This window comes from Polypterus senegalus, chromosome 11, assembly GCF_016835505.1.
Source record: "Polypterus senegalus isolate Bchr_013 chromosome 11, ASM1683550v1, whole genome shotgun sequence".
Classification (NCBI taxonomy): Eukaryota; Metazoa; Chordata; class Cladistia; order Polypteriformes; family Polypteridae; genus Polypterus; species Polypterus senegalus.
Window position 1 is genome coordinate 40,352,162 of NC_053164.1, and position 15,229 is coordinate 40,367,390.

The following is a 15,229-nucleotide window of genomic DNA, read 5'->3' on the forward strand; positions in this document are numbered from 1 at the left end:
CAGACAGTCTTTCTCTGAGCCTTGCTACAGTCAATATTCCCATTAAACCCTGTAGCTACCAAACACAACCAAACAAATTAATGGCACAGCACCATTTATCTCTGCTCAGAATTCATTCAGGACACCACCTTACTCTCGGACACACATCCTTCCTGAGACAGTAGAAGCCAGACTTGAATTTGGGACCCCTGGATTGCAGAACGGCCTTTCAGTTAATGGAGGTAAAGGAAAGCTCCCTTTGTTACATTAACTACTGCATGGGAGCCACTTATTAAAGCTCTCTTGGAAGAAACGGAAGAGAAAACAAGTGAAAGACTGAGAATTAGTAATTGAATTTGCTCCACAAATCATTTAAGTCAATGTCACATTATGTGACTTGTAGTCACTGGGTATGTCAGACTTGCCAACTGCAGTTGGAGAGCTCTTCACCAAATTACAAGATCAAAAGTCGCTACCCACATCAGATTTAATGACTGTGCTATACACCCTTCCAGTACCATCGTGCCCACCTGCATTTGTGACAGACAATAATGTGCTGTCTGATGGAACTGGCACTATATGAAGGGTTAACAAACGTGGTGTCTGATGGAACTGGCACTATATGAAGAGTTAACAGCTACATCATCAACTTCACCTGCAATCTTGTCCCTTTTTCTTTCCCCGATTCTGTCAAGGTATGTAAAATAAAAGGCATCAAACAGGCCAGCTCGTCTTATTTCTCCTTATACTTTGTCGCTAACTTTCGCTGGATGAGCATTCATTGGACGTCAGCTGTCAGGCACATACAGCTGACCCCTACACCCAAAGAGTAAAACAAACTTGTTTGATTCAGTCAGGGCAAGTCGTAGAGTAGTTGGGAGTTACTGGGTATGTCAGACTAGATAACTGCTCTTGACAGGAGTGTACTGCCAGTTACTGCCTCCGATTCCCTAAGATCACGTAAATGAAGGCTATGACTGAAAACTGCTGGTGAAGTCGTTTAATGGACATGGGCTTTAGATACATTTTAGATCTGTCTGTATGTGTAATTCCAAGTGTTTAAGTAAAGAAGAATTTTGATATTTCTAAAGTATTAAAATCTCACTGTTCAGCATAAAGTACCACAAGCAGAAAGCACAAAACACAATTATCAGACCGGGTTGTTCTTGTTCCATTCAAATTTATTGAAGGACAGGCTCTCTTACAAAGTATAAAACTCTGATCCATGTAATACTCAAATGCACCATTCAAGTTATTCCTGAGACCTGCCATTTTCTAGTGTCTCCCATACTGCTGTCTTAACATTCACAGCAAAACAAATGTATTTTTTTCCCCTCTTCTTCTGCTTTTCCCCCCTGAATCTGCAGCACTCATTTCCCGACTCGACTCGCTTGTTTTTCCAAACATTACCATCATGTGGAAATTATTTCTTTTTATGAGTGGAAAAATTTAGCTGCCACTGTAACAGCAAATAAATATTAGTGTGAAGATATTTTTTTTATTTTTTTGCAAAGGGCATAAAGCTGAAAGCAAACCCAAGCAGACATTCTCTAAGAACTCATGTACCCTAAGCAAGATTACAGGGCAGAGAGAAGCAGTGGCAGAAAATGCTAAATCATTTAAGCCCCCTCCTCCCAACATACAGCTACCTCCGTTCGGTCTGTCGAGTATGTAGCACCTCTTGCCTTCTGCGCAAATTATTATCTCGCAGAAAGGCCACATTATGGAGCAGCAGGACAAGGTGGTGCTGAGCACCATGCCAGTCCAGTAACTCAGGACTACAAATGCTAATGTAGCCTCTAAACCTCCGAATATAAATATGATCTTGCCAAAAAAAAAAATCAAAGTAAAAAAAAAAAAAATATTAAAATATTTAAATAAGTTATTGCAAACATCGGCCTTTGGCATTTCTCTGGAGGAGCGATTTATTTTGGAATGTTCAGGCTTTTGTATCAAGCAAAGTCTTGTTAAGATGTGGCAGGATGGAGGGTTGCCGATTTTGGGAGCAGTTTTTTAGCAGCAATGATGGTGTTTTTCATCAGCATGGCCACAGTCATGGGCCCCACTCCTCCAGGGACTGGTGTGATGTAGCTTGCCTTCTGCTTCACACCTGAAAGAGAAGGGTCATGACATTATAAATAATCGGAGTATGTCAACAACTGAATTAAACCTTGAAGAGCTCTACCTCTTTTGTCAATTATAAAGTGCCAAGCACTGGCCCTGTCCTAAAGCAGATTTTCGTTCTCCGTGATTTTACCATTTCCTACTGCACATACAGTGCCCATAGAAAACCCTATACCTTTGAAATAGTCACTTTCATCTTACAGCCTGATCTCAAAATCCATGAAATATCTGTTTCCAGTTTTATTTACATATTTTGCCTTTTAACCTTCAAGCAATGAAAAACCAGAACAACAAGGTTGGAAAAGTGACCCGTCCCGTGCATTTTTTGCTTTAATGACAAACACTAGTCTGTATGGATGTATCTCGACCAGCCCTGTTCACCCAGATTGAACAATGTTTGCCCATTTCTCCTTGTAGAACTGCTCGAGATCAGACAGATTTTGTGGTGAGCAACAATGGACTGCTTGCCAAGTCTTTCCACAAATTTTCCTTCAGATTTCAGTCAAAGCTGTGGGTTGGCCAGTGAAGTGCATTCACATTCCAATCTTTAAGCCAATGTGTTGTGTTTTTTGGTGGTGTGTTTAGAGTCGATGTTGTGCTGGAAGATGAACTATCTGCCCATCTTCAGCTGTCTAGCAAACAGTTGCAGGTTTATCTTAAGAATTTGGGTATAATGGGCAACATCCATTTTCCCACCAACAATCCCCACTGAAGAAAAACACCCACCCCAAAAAACATTGTTGCCATCACTATGCTTCAGTAGATCTGGTGCATTTTGGATAGTGTGCTGTGTTTTACTTTCACCAATTATTTCACTTAAGAGTTTAGTCCGAAAAGTTCAGTCTTGGTCAGTCCTTTTGCCGTATACCACCACAATCTTCCAAGCGTAAACAAGACGCAGTGTGACACTTCTTCAGAAGAGGCTTCTTTCTTGCCGCAACGTCATGCAAGGCCAGCTTTGTGTAAAGCTTGTGAGATCATTGTCTCATGCACAGACCAACCAATTTCCACCATTAACACTTCTAAGTCCTTCAAAGTTGCTGCAGACCTCTTGAGACCTTCCCTGGTCCATATCCTCCTGGCTTTCCCATCCAGTTTGGATGGACAGCCCAACCTGAGCAAGGTGTTGGTTGTGCCATTCACTGTCCACTTGCTCTGAACGGAACTCAGAGAGATAGTTAAAATCTTAGAAATCTTTTTGTATTATTCTCCTGACTTGTGCCTTTCCACAACTTTATCCTAGAGCCCTTTTATAAGCACTTTTTCTATCTATGATAAATTCTTTGCATTGCCATGGACTTTAGTAGCCTGGTGTGTGTGATCTGCAGGGACATTGGTTGTATCTGAGCAAGTGGCTACTCCAAGGAGCTGATCATTTATCCAAACCAGGTATTTTACCAATTAAAATTTTAGTAATTGTTGGAAGATTTTATAAAAATACTAATTTTCACTTTGAAATATAAATGATGTATAAATACAGTTGAAAATAGTTACATTTAATTTATTTTCATTGCCAGGGGTTAAAATGACAAAAGGTGAGGATTTTGGCATGGTATGATGAGTTTCTCTAGGCACTGTAGCACATCACAGAGCAGTTCTTACCTGCTGCACGTAGTAGTTACAGTTAAAAAAGTGACACAACAATACTTCATGTGTACGTGCCTATCCTGGACAGTACAGAAAAATGCCTCATCAATAAATAGTTTTGAAAATTTATGGAATGAACTCACAAAAGTACACCGAAAACCTGGAAATCCCTACTTGTATATTTTAGTTCCCTTCTTTGATGTTTGTAGCATAGTATTTGGCTGCTCGGCAAGCAGACAGTGACTGCTGTTGGATATCTTTGGAGCTGCCCTTGTATATCAGTCCCTATCATTGTGTTTAGCGGTCCAACATGTAGGATGTCACCTTTGAGTCTGATTCAGCTGCCTGCATCTTTGATAAATTATGAGCTGAACTTCAATGTCATGCTAGCCTCACCAAAATACTCCTGTATATATGACAAGCAATGTTGCAACAGCTTTTCTCAACAATCTGAAACATGCAGGAGGGTTTAACTCCACAAAATGTGCTTTTTCATAGGTAAGTGTACATGGATTATTCTTATTAAATTGATTTTTTTACATCTTTCAGCTAGACAAGACCAAGACTGTTTAATATTATATTAAGATTTCAATGTCAGGTCCTGCTGCTTTCTTTCCATGTATTAGAAAAAAAATGTGCTAGTTTATGTTTGAAGTGCTGCACAAAGTACATTTAACATAGGAAACAAATTATAGCGATTGTGACACATCTTACATTATTGTTCAATATACTGTTCAAAAGGACAATAACTTACCTTCAAAGTCAACATCCCCTACGAGTTTAGGCTTCCCAGTGACTGGGTCCTGCACCCTGTTAATCCCAACATCAATCACAGCTGCACCCTCTTTAATCATATCTGCAGTGATCAGGTTTGGAATTCCTGGAAGAAGGAATATAAAAAAATAATTAAAAATGATTACATTTTATAACAGTCATGCTTTTTGATAAAGAATCCATTCATTTTCTGATCCCAGGTAAACAAATCAGGGTTGCAATGGGCTGGAGCCTACACCAGCAGTGTGAGTTGTAAGTGAAGCTCCAAGCATTGTCACCAGTCCTTTACAGAGTGGGTCGTTCTAGAGTCACCAAACTGCCTTAGCTACATGGCTTTGGCTAGTGGGAGTAAAACCAGAAAAACTGGAGAAGAGCCCACACTGACACAGGGATGACTCCACACGGAGAACAACCAAGCCAAATTTTTAACCCACTCTCCTTGTGATGTAAACCGGTAGTGCTAACCACACATTCCCACATTTGAAAAGACATGAATGTTATATTAAATGTAAACGTTTATTTATATCATCTAGAATGAGTATTTTGTTTACTATAAACATATATTTTATTTCTGGACTAGAAAATTAAAATCCTGAATATCAACTACCATATATTGCTCATGTAGAAGTCGGGTCTTAAAACCCGAAAAATCGATCATGAAATCAGACCCCAACTTATATGGCCGTTCAAAAATTTTTTTACATCTTCTTGCCTCCTCTACTCTTTTACCAGTTTCTCACATGCATCGAATTTTGTTGCAGCAGTGCAGTTTACCAATTTCTTTCGCTACTTCAACAACGTTTTATTTAAAACCAGCTTCACATGTTCTTCTGATCAAACGCTCCATCATCGATAAGGGATGCTCTTACGATAAAGGTGTATGAAGGTGTGAGATACAAAAAACACAAAACAGTGCAAACGTTGCTTCGGAATAGTTCTTGTATTACTGTGCGGTCATGTAGGCACAATAGAGTGACACCGCGAGAGAGAGAGAGAGGGGTTAGGAGCACGTGCTGATACAGTACATTGCCACTCTTACATAGAAAAATAAGGCCGTGTGCTCCGTGGTTACCCTCTCAGGTGAGCGTTACCATATCACAAACCCTTGTACCAATAGTGTGAGTTTTCTGCATTTGACTTGTACTACCGACATTACAAAATACCAGAATTTATACTGTAAAATCAAGTCCCAACTTATCTGCAAGTATATAAAGTATTATAAAACCAACTAATAAAAGAATCTGCTTTTAACCATATGCAGAGACAGGAGTGGTGTTCTCTTGTTTTGTCAAATTTCTTATATGTGAATTTATCATATAAGTATTAATATTTTGTACATCTGTTTTATGATTTCAAGGTTGTCATCTTAAGTTTTAATTCCTTGGGTTTTGTCAAGCGTATTTTACCACAGGCCCTTAAACACTGAGGCACATAATAAAGCCAAGGTACTACAATGTCTTTCCATTCTGGTCTCAACTAAGGAAATGTTCTGTGCACAAAAGAAGTTCTGTTCAGTCCCACTTTAAAAAAAAAAAAAAAAAAAGGCCAGACAATCATGAAGTAAATGCTTATGTTTACTTGAGTGCAGTTATGACTGCGTTCTGATGGGGCCCTGGCCCCTTCTGTGATCTTGTTCAATATGCATGCTGGAAGCCCTTTATTTGTGGTGCTTCTGATGCAATGTTCAGTACAGTGACTGGCCCTGCTCTACTCTCAGATTGAATTGTACAGCTTAGTAGAACCAGAAAATATTCTACATTACCATCCGCTAGATCTCACTTTGGGAGATTACTGCAGTGTAGGCAGCAGGAACACATGGCTAAGGCACTGGGCTTAAAACACAAGGCTGCTGATTTAATACTTCTGGCACTCCTGCACTGCACAAACCACTTTTCCTGTCTTGTTTCAATTACATAAAAGTAAACAGTTATTTTAAAACTCCTTGGGATTGTGTTCAGTAAAGAAAAGCAACACACAAAATAAAAGCTGATGTTATTTTTTTTTGGGAACTATTATTGCTTACCTGCTGCTGCCACAACAATGTCTGCAATTTTTGTGTGCTGTCTCAGCTGTTCCTTTGGAGTGTACCGGTGGGAAATTGTTACTGTAGCATCCCCTAAAAGAAACAGAAGAAATGTTAGAATGATTCAAGTCTCTGAATTCACAAAATGTTTCTCTCATTTACTTCAAATGGGGTTTGGTCTTGGCACTCAAAAACACACCCAATACTGGGTCTGGACATACCCTAGAATGGGTAAACTGTGCTAATGGTGTAATATGGGTATCAAAGCAAGCAAGAGGCAATGATCAAAAAGAGGGTTTTCTCCCCATACCGAGGTATTCTGTGATGCTAGGGTTCATATCCTGGGTCTTTCTTGCATGGAGTCTGCATGGGTTTCCTTCCACAGTCCAAAGAGCGATGGAGATTAGGTGGACTGGTGATGCTAATAAAGTGGCCCATGTTTGTGTCTGTGTATCTGTGTACTCGCTCTGCCTGTGGATTGTTCCCACCTCATGCTTTATTCTACATGTTCAACCCTCAAAGCCAGAGTACTTGTAATTTTTTAAAGCCATGATAGTGTATGTGACTAACCAACTTCCATGCCATGGTGGGCCTCACTGCAAGACCAGCCTGCAAGTCACAGGCAATGCTGGACCAACTTGCATCTCAGCATGACTTTCAAACAAATTATTCATCTACTCAGTATCTCACATATTTTGTTAAATATATATCATTATATCACTGTCAAAAACACTTTAGATATATGTGAATTTGTTGGATCTTTAAGATGTATAAAAAAAATAATGATGAAAATTATCCATCAGAGTGAATTGGGATTAAGGAAAAACTGTCATATTGAATGCAAACAAATAAAGAGAAACGTACCTCCTGGTCTCTCATGACGTCCATCAGTGTGAAGCAACATAGCGATTGGCATACCGACGTTCTTAGAGCGACCAGCAACCACCACATTCTTCCCTAAAGTTGGGATCCCTGTGTCCAAGAAAACGGTCTTTATTATAGTTTAATGTCTACTTAAGATTGTAAACAAGCATTTCCCACGTGGAGAATGGTCAGCAGTCTTTTTACTGCTCCTCTGATAACCCAGCGCACAAGCAGAGTAAGCCTACCTGTGCGTTTGATGATCTCCCATACCCCCCACGGCGTGGCAGGCAACATGGTGGTCTGATCGAGGCACATTTTTCCAACGTTGACTACATGAAAGCCATCCACATCCTTCCCTGGTGTAACAGCATTGCATACTTTGCGCTCATCAATGTGCTCTGAAAACACAAAAATCAGGACAAAAGTATATTAGTCAATGTGGTCCTCCTTTTCAAATAGCAGCAGCCTGGCTTGATTGCACAAGAGAAATAGGTTAACAGCACCTGTTCATATTGTTAATACTGAAATGCACATTACTGTATCTAGTAGTCCCATTTATCTTGCAATTGAATGAAAAGTGACGTCACTTGGTCTTAATTATTTGTTCGCAATGAATTCTGAATGTCGGAAAAGAATGTGCAGTGATTAAACTTCATGACAAAATGAAAATCCCCAGGGACTTGTTTTCATGCATGTAGAGACTCCAGCATAGTTATAGCAAGTGTGTTTATATGCACACACCATACTGGAATGAGGCGAGTAATCTGGATCTTGTCCACTTAATGGAGGGCTCATTTGGCAAAACGCTCCGATATCACAAAAACGTGGTAAAAAAGATTAAACGTCAACAGCTGCCATTAGGCCGAAAACAAGCATGGAGCCTGTGTCTCCAGATATTGTGCTGCTGAGCACTGCATTGTATGTTCAGCTCATCGACATAAATTTAGTAATTTGTGAAATATTGATACAGATTATTTCAACCAGGAGAAAGATTAATATGATCGCCCAATAACTGGCTTCTTTTTCTGGATGCCTCCACCACTGTCCAAAATTAATGAGCATATTTGAGTATTTAATATTGAAACGTATATTACTGTAACTGTACTGTTACTGTGACTGCTTGATGCACATGTAAAACAAAGGCATGCAAAGGCTAAAAGTGTGCCAAGGACATGCGCAGGCTATGCAACCTGGTCAAGGGTTACATGCCCACATTATCAGCGTTAACCCAGCTTCTCAAAGACCAGTATCCCAGTTTCTCTAGAGAAAAGGTATGCAATACACAGAATTTGTAAAAACCGGGTTTCTGTGAATAACGAACCAAATGATAGACGATGGCTCTTTGAAAGAGAAGAATGTGGGCAATGTCAATTCAGCCAGTAGTTATCACCTGTGAACTGCTTCAGCAAGATGCGAGTTCAGTCATAATGGGGGTCCTCAGATGTCTACCATGGTGGCAGAAAGGCATCAAACAGGTCCTCAGATGTCTACCATGGTGGCAGAAAGGCATCAAACAGTAGGAAGACTTAATATACTTCTATTAATTCCTACTCATAACTTTATTGAAATGTAAAATGCAACACGTCCATGAAAGTAAGCCAAGCATACCTGGAAGAGGGAGCTGCACCAACAGGCCGTCTACGTTACAGTCATTGTTAAGCTTGAGGATGAGCTCCATAAGTTCTTCCTCAGAGCAGGTGGAGGGTTTCAGAATAGTTTCACTACTAATTCCTGCCATAAAGAAAGGAAAAAGAGAAATAAATAATTAAATATATATACAAACCAGTCACCGCCCTTCCCACAATTCCACCAGTGCTACCAACTGATAAACACTGCAACATGATGTTTGCTCAGGGTGTTCACAAACCGGCAGACTGACAGCCAGCTGTTATCAGCAGACAGCATACTGGGCTGAGCAGCTCCTCCAAGCTGATGCCAGGATCACAGCTCCTAGCTTATGTGCCCTGACTTTTGTTGGCATTTTTTTTTTTTTATTATTTATTAGGCTTTTAACAACTACTTGGAAATACCGTAATCAGGTGACAGGAAAAACAAATATATAATAATGAAGGACACCAAGAGAACGCCTGAACAGTTCTACCCTTGACAAAGATTACATAATTATAAATTGGATATTGTGTGACCCACAAGAATGGGATATAGTAAAACTGCTTATTGGCTAGGTGACCTGCTCAGAACTACAGGGAGAAATGGTGGTTTAAAGCCAGCTTCCTTACACCACTCCACACTGCCTGTCAGTACAATTCCAGAAGATCCAGGTAAGGTTTCAAAGAGTGGGATTAGTGAATACGTATCCATGTCCTGACAATGGCCACAACAAACAGGAGTAGCTTTCACAGATCCCATATCTAGCAAACAGTGCAATAGAAGATAAGAATCTACTTTCTGGTCACATCTAGAGTCATAATCCTAGACTGCTTTATAAGATCAAGACAGTATAAACTGTTTTTTGTTTTTTTTAATCACATTGATCAGGACCTGCCACCACAGGAACTCTCCCTTAATGCTAGCAGACAAGCAATACAGACACCTCTTTCTAATGGGATCAATATCACTAGCTGGATTTATTATTTTCTCTACTGGTTTAATGGCCATTTTCTGAGTTCACTCAGGTTTCCTCCCTCAAAGAGGGTTTTGGACCATACATTTATTTTACAGCTGGATGCCCTTCCTGACATCATCCTCCTTTAGTTGTCTTTCACGATACGCAAGAGCAACTGCAACCATACTTTATGTGCAGGTCACAGTGTAAGGGCAACTCTGTAAAATTAATGATCAATCAATGAGTAATTAACAAGATGAATGGATATTTAAGACAACAGCAGCCATTGACTTTCTTCAGGTTGCCCCTCAGATGTGTCGTCCCATCACTTCCACTGGTCAAACTCCACTTCTCTCCAAAATGTTCTTAATGCAAGAAAGCTTAGTACTCTGCTCCACTTAGGAGCACTTAGCTGGTTTGACTGCTCCGGTCTCAATACCCCAATGCAGGCTCACTTTTCCACCAAAGACAGACATTTAATGTCATCTGGAGGGCTTGTATTTGCCTCTATTCCAAGTTAAATTATGAATTGTTAGAAAATATACTCCCAAAGTAATGCATCATAAAAAACAAGATGCATGGTGTTTACTAGCTACTCCTCGGTTATGTCAGTCTTTATATTTTCGGACACTCTGTTCTTCTTTAAATTAACATTTATAACTGGGATCAGCGGGTTACATAATGGGCACATCTGGCAGGCAGCTCACAAATATTCTTTACTAGTCCTCGATTTCCCATAACAAATACCATGGCACAACTTAAAAGGCGATTCTCCACAAACTTACCTACGTCGGCAGCTGCTTTGGTTTTGTTCAGCACATAGGAGTGACTTGCTGGATTGTCCCCTACGAGGATGACACTCAGGTGTGGACGCCGGTTTCCAGAACTAACCCACTGCTCTACCTCACTCTTGGCTTCCTGTCGGATCTGACGTGCTAGTTTTCTTCCCGAGATGACAACAGCTTCATGTCTGGAAAATAAACACAACGTATATACTGAGGTAAGCTCTGTTTAACATTCTGTGACAGTGACAGCACATCCCAACATGTTCTACTACATTAAATGATTTGCTATCACAAACCATGGCCTCGTTCTTGTGTAATTAAATCATTTAAATTCTTTATCGTCATTCCATTCTACGTTGAACATTCATGATCAAAAGTGCTTATGGGCTACTTTTGCTGAAACGAGATATCAAACTGTCAACATTACCAGTGCTTCAGGGACACGAAAACATCCCCCATAAACTATGAGGATGATCTGTACTGGTAAACTTCCACTCTGCATATGGCTAAAAGCAGCAGCAGGTCAATTATAATGTAATAAACATATGGTAGAAGACAGTGTGACAAAAATGCTTTACCATACTTAATTAGGCAGCCACCAACTGTCCCAGCGATCCCATAGTTATTTAAGTCCCCAGCAACCAACCAGACCTGTAAACTTTGAAACTGGATGACTGCCACCTCTCACTTAGCTTTTCGTGGAAAGGGGGTGGTCCCACACTGTAACTGGAAACCCTGCCAAGCACGAAAAAGGAATCCAAACATTGCTGGCGCACATTCCTGCATTTAACCTGTTCGTTGCCAAATGAGTGTTAATGTCAGTCCCTAGCGCTGAGGAATACCAGCTTGGTCACAGAAATTAAAACGTTGGAGTGTAGAAGCAGTCAGTGCGCAGTACGCGACAGTCAGACAGGAACGACACTCACTGTAAGAGACAGCTACCAAAGGCTCTACCAGACACACTCATCTAAAGGCTCTACTTTACTGATATGTAGCTTAAACCTTCAAGTGGTAGATAAAATTCAAACACTGAGATTCCACATTATCACTTGAACGAGTTCATAAACTGGGAGAGACATTTAATAAGTGCTTTACAGACTATAAAGATTTTTCCATTGTAACTGCCATCCCAAAATGTCTTCCACCATGGTTTTTATAAAAGTTACATAAGGAGAAGCGCAGAGGCGTGTGAAGAGCTGCCACACTGCTAGAATTACAGTTTCCTTGGCAAGTCCTGAGCTCTTCACTCACTCACCATGCATAGGCTAACATAACATAACATAATGTAACAACTGGATTAATGGTCATTTTTCGTGTTCACCTCCCAACTCACTTATATTGCTTGGATGGCAATCTATTTTGTTTATTTTTGAGATTATTGTGCAATATATTTGCATTGTAAAGCATTAATGGTGTGACATAAAACACTGATTAATGTATCATGGTATTCTGCAATCTCATTAACACAACAGCATACTCCCATCCATCATTTTTTCTAAACCAACTGGTTCCAATTAAGTGTTGAAAAGAACCAAATCCATCCTCAAAGAAAGAAATGCAAATTATTACATAAATGAAAAAGTGATCCATCATCAGGCACACTCACTAATTGTGTCACCTACCAAGCCAACATAGTGCTAGAAAGAGAACAAGATTTCTCAGATTTAAACACTGGGCACATTTCGCAGTTTCTTCGTGAATATAGAACGCTGTTAGATAAGGAGTTGCACCGTTCCATTTAAGCTTCCCAACCCAACCCTGTTCACACTACACTGAAGGGCGAAATCCCTCAAATGCTCTCCAGTGACCGTGAGGCCATCAGGTGAAGACAGCAAAGTCAAAGCAACAGGGTGCCATGCAGAAGGCACTTGTCCAAATGATTGTGTGGATTACTCTCCCTGAACTGCCGCTTACACAGATAATAGATCTGGAAATTACAGCATTTTAAAGTGACTTCGGGACATTCTAGACGGTCACAATTGGCAACCATTGTTTTCTCACTCTAACAGAATTCCAAAATGTTTCGAGGTTTTCACGTCAAACTAAAATGTACGAGAAGGAAAAACAAAACACACACAAGGAAGAGCAATTACAGAAAGGAAGAGGGAAGTACATATTTAAAACAAAAAAATCTAAGAGGTGCATTTCCTACCACACATACACAAGAATGCTTTGTTTTTTGTCAAAACATATGAATACACCAGAAATTAACACAAGTGGGTATGACAGCATCGAGGTTATTGGAAATGTTCCATCTATTATCTAAGCCACAAGGAAAGAACCAAGCCTGGAGATTGTTTTCATACACCAAATAACTTAACTCGTATGTATTTTAGGAGTGGAAGAAAAACCTACAGGAAAATAAGGAGAAAGGAAGACACTATCTAAAGAAAATCAAATTATTACTAAGATACAAACTACCAAATGAGTGAGATATTACACATTTCTAGTAGTATTTGGTATTTTTATTCTGGTTTCTTGCCCGTTTCCAATTCAAAGCTTTGTGTTCCCTGCATTTACAATCATTTAGTGTTTTATGTGGATATTATTTGTTTCCAATGTTGTATATGCAAGACTGTTTATTGTGAATTTCTATGAAGTGCTTCGATCATAGGAAAGACGTTATATAATTAAAATTTAACATTATTATTGAAAATAAAAGCTCCAGCTAATACCCAAAAGGTATATATTGTGTATTTGATCCTGACATTGTGTTAAAATTAACTATTTGTTAAACAATTAATTACTTACTTACAGATATAGTGTTTATCAATATCAAATGCATATTTCATCATAAATAGTATGATCACAAAAAGTTGTATGAAAAAAAATCAAACCCTCTTTAAAAAGAGAAGCATTTTTAAAACCCTTACAAATACCATTTTAAATCGATAATCGCACAGAAATACTGGAAAGCAAAAAAAATGGGAATGAAAACAATGCATCATCAATATACTGAGCTGCAGATTATTGACATCATGGGAGAGGAGCCGTATGGGTTTACAACACTCCAAAGGCTGTTTGATTTATGAGGTGTCCATTCGCCACGAAACGAGAAGCTCGAGCTGCCGACGCAAACCACCTCTAAGATTTCATCATCCAGTGTGCACTTCCAAAAGCGGGCCACTAGGGGCGCATTCACACTGTTATTTAAACAGGTCCCCAATGTATAAAAATTACAATACAACAACAAATACTTCACTGCATTTGAAAAAAAAAAAAAATGAAATAATTTCAAATATTCAATACGACCATCTGTTGCCGAAAACGGGTCACTTTCTATCGATAATGACGCGCGGTTATTTCATTTTTTTTTTGGGAACGCGGGCACACGAGGTGTTAAAACAGGAAGAACGACTCAATTTGTAGCACAACCGTCTTAAGACACATTATCAAGGCGGCGGAACATCTAGACTGTTCTTGATCCACAGGTGCATGGTAACGATTAGATGGCCAGCGTCTATTCATTTCCAGAGAAGCAAATGACACGCCTCAAGTCGCCCAATAATTACATTTGTATGGCCACGTTCTCTGTGTCATCTCGTTTATAAAACAACTGGAACCTTTAGTTGTTCCGAAGAAATCGACGATTGATCGGCATGCTCTTTTATAGCACATGTTCCAGTTAATTCCAACCACTCTCACGCACACAATCCCCCAGACATGACTAGTAGCTGATCCCTTCTCCCGAGAGCCACACTTACCTGGCAGCGGAGAGGTGCAGGCTGCACACCTGCAGGTGGCTGAGCTGACAAAGTGATCTGATGTGACGAAAAGTTGCTGCCATTGCGATAATATTATTTTTTTTTACTATTATGTCCGCGAGTTCTTGTAGCAGAACAGTGTTAGGCACCAGAAGCCAGCAGTACACCGCACCTCACTCACGCCGATCGGAGAGGGAAAGGCTCAGCGCGGAGAGATTTTACCCGTCAGTGACGTCAATGAAACTAGATCGCCAGTGGACACACCTCCTGCGTCATCAAACACCGCCTACTGTGCTTTCCATTTGTTGGTGTAAACGCCCCGCCCATACAATGTGCTCTGCAGGCTCCGTGGGGCTTAATCGGTGGTGAAGGTTGTGAGTGCGGGTCATCTGTTACGCTGCTGCTCATTGTCTGAGGAACTTGACCTTGTTATTTTCTGTGTCAGAAAGCAGGTCTAGCAGTGGAAATGTATATCTGAAGTTAATTGATCGTACAGAAAGCACAGTCAACGCAGGGTAAATGTCAAAATAAATACTCATGATCATGGAAAACAAATGTAATGATCAACTACCAAAAAAAACCAAAGCAATACAATGAACAAGATAATATCAAATGAAAGCATATTGCAAAATTATTTTAGAATATTGTTTAACAGCAAATTTCATCTCCACCTATCCATCCATCCATTATCCAACCCACTATATCCTAACTACAGGGTCACGGGGGTCTGCTGGAGCCAATCCCAGCCAACACAGGAAAGGCAGGAAACAAACCCCGGGCAGGACGCCAGCCAACCGCAGGGCACGCACACCAAGCACACACTAGG

General features: G+C 40.0%; 1 protein-coding gene across 1 annotated transcript; it reads right to left on the reverse strand.

Moving 5' to 3' along the window:
- Positions 1 to 1,139: 1,139 nt before the first annotated feature.
- Positions 1,140 to 14,609, reverse strand: mthfd2 (methylenetetrahydrofolate dehydrogenase (NADP+ dependent) 2, methenyltetrahydrofolate cyclohydrolase). Its single transcript, XM_039768440.1, has 8 exons — positions 14,404 to 14,609; positions 10,700 to 10,884; positions 8,960 to 9,082; positions 7,597 to 7,749; positions 7,352 to 7,459; positions 6,488 to 6,580; positions 4,445 to 4,570; positions 1,140 to 2,089 (listed from the first exon to the last, which is right to left on the reverse strand). Exons 1-8 carry the CDS (start codon positions 14,484 to 14,486, stop codon positions 1,947 to 1,949), a joined length of 1,014 nt encoding a protein of 337 aa, XP_039624374.1. The 5' UTR covers positions 14,487 to 14,609; the 3' UTR covers positions 1,140 to 1,946.
- Between the last annotated feature and the right edge of the window lie 620 nt (positions 14,610 to 15,229).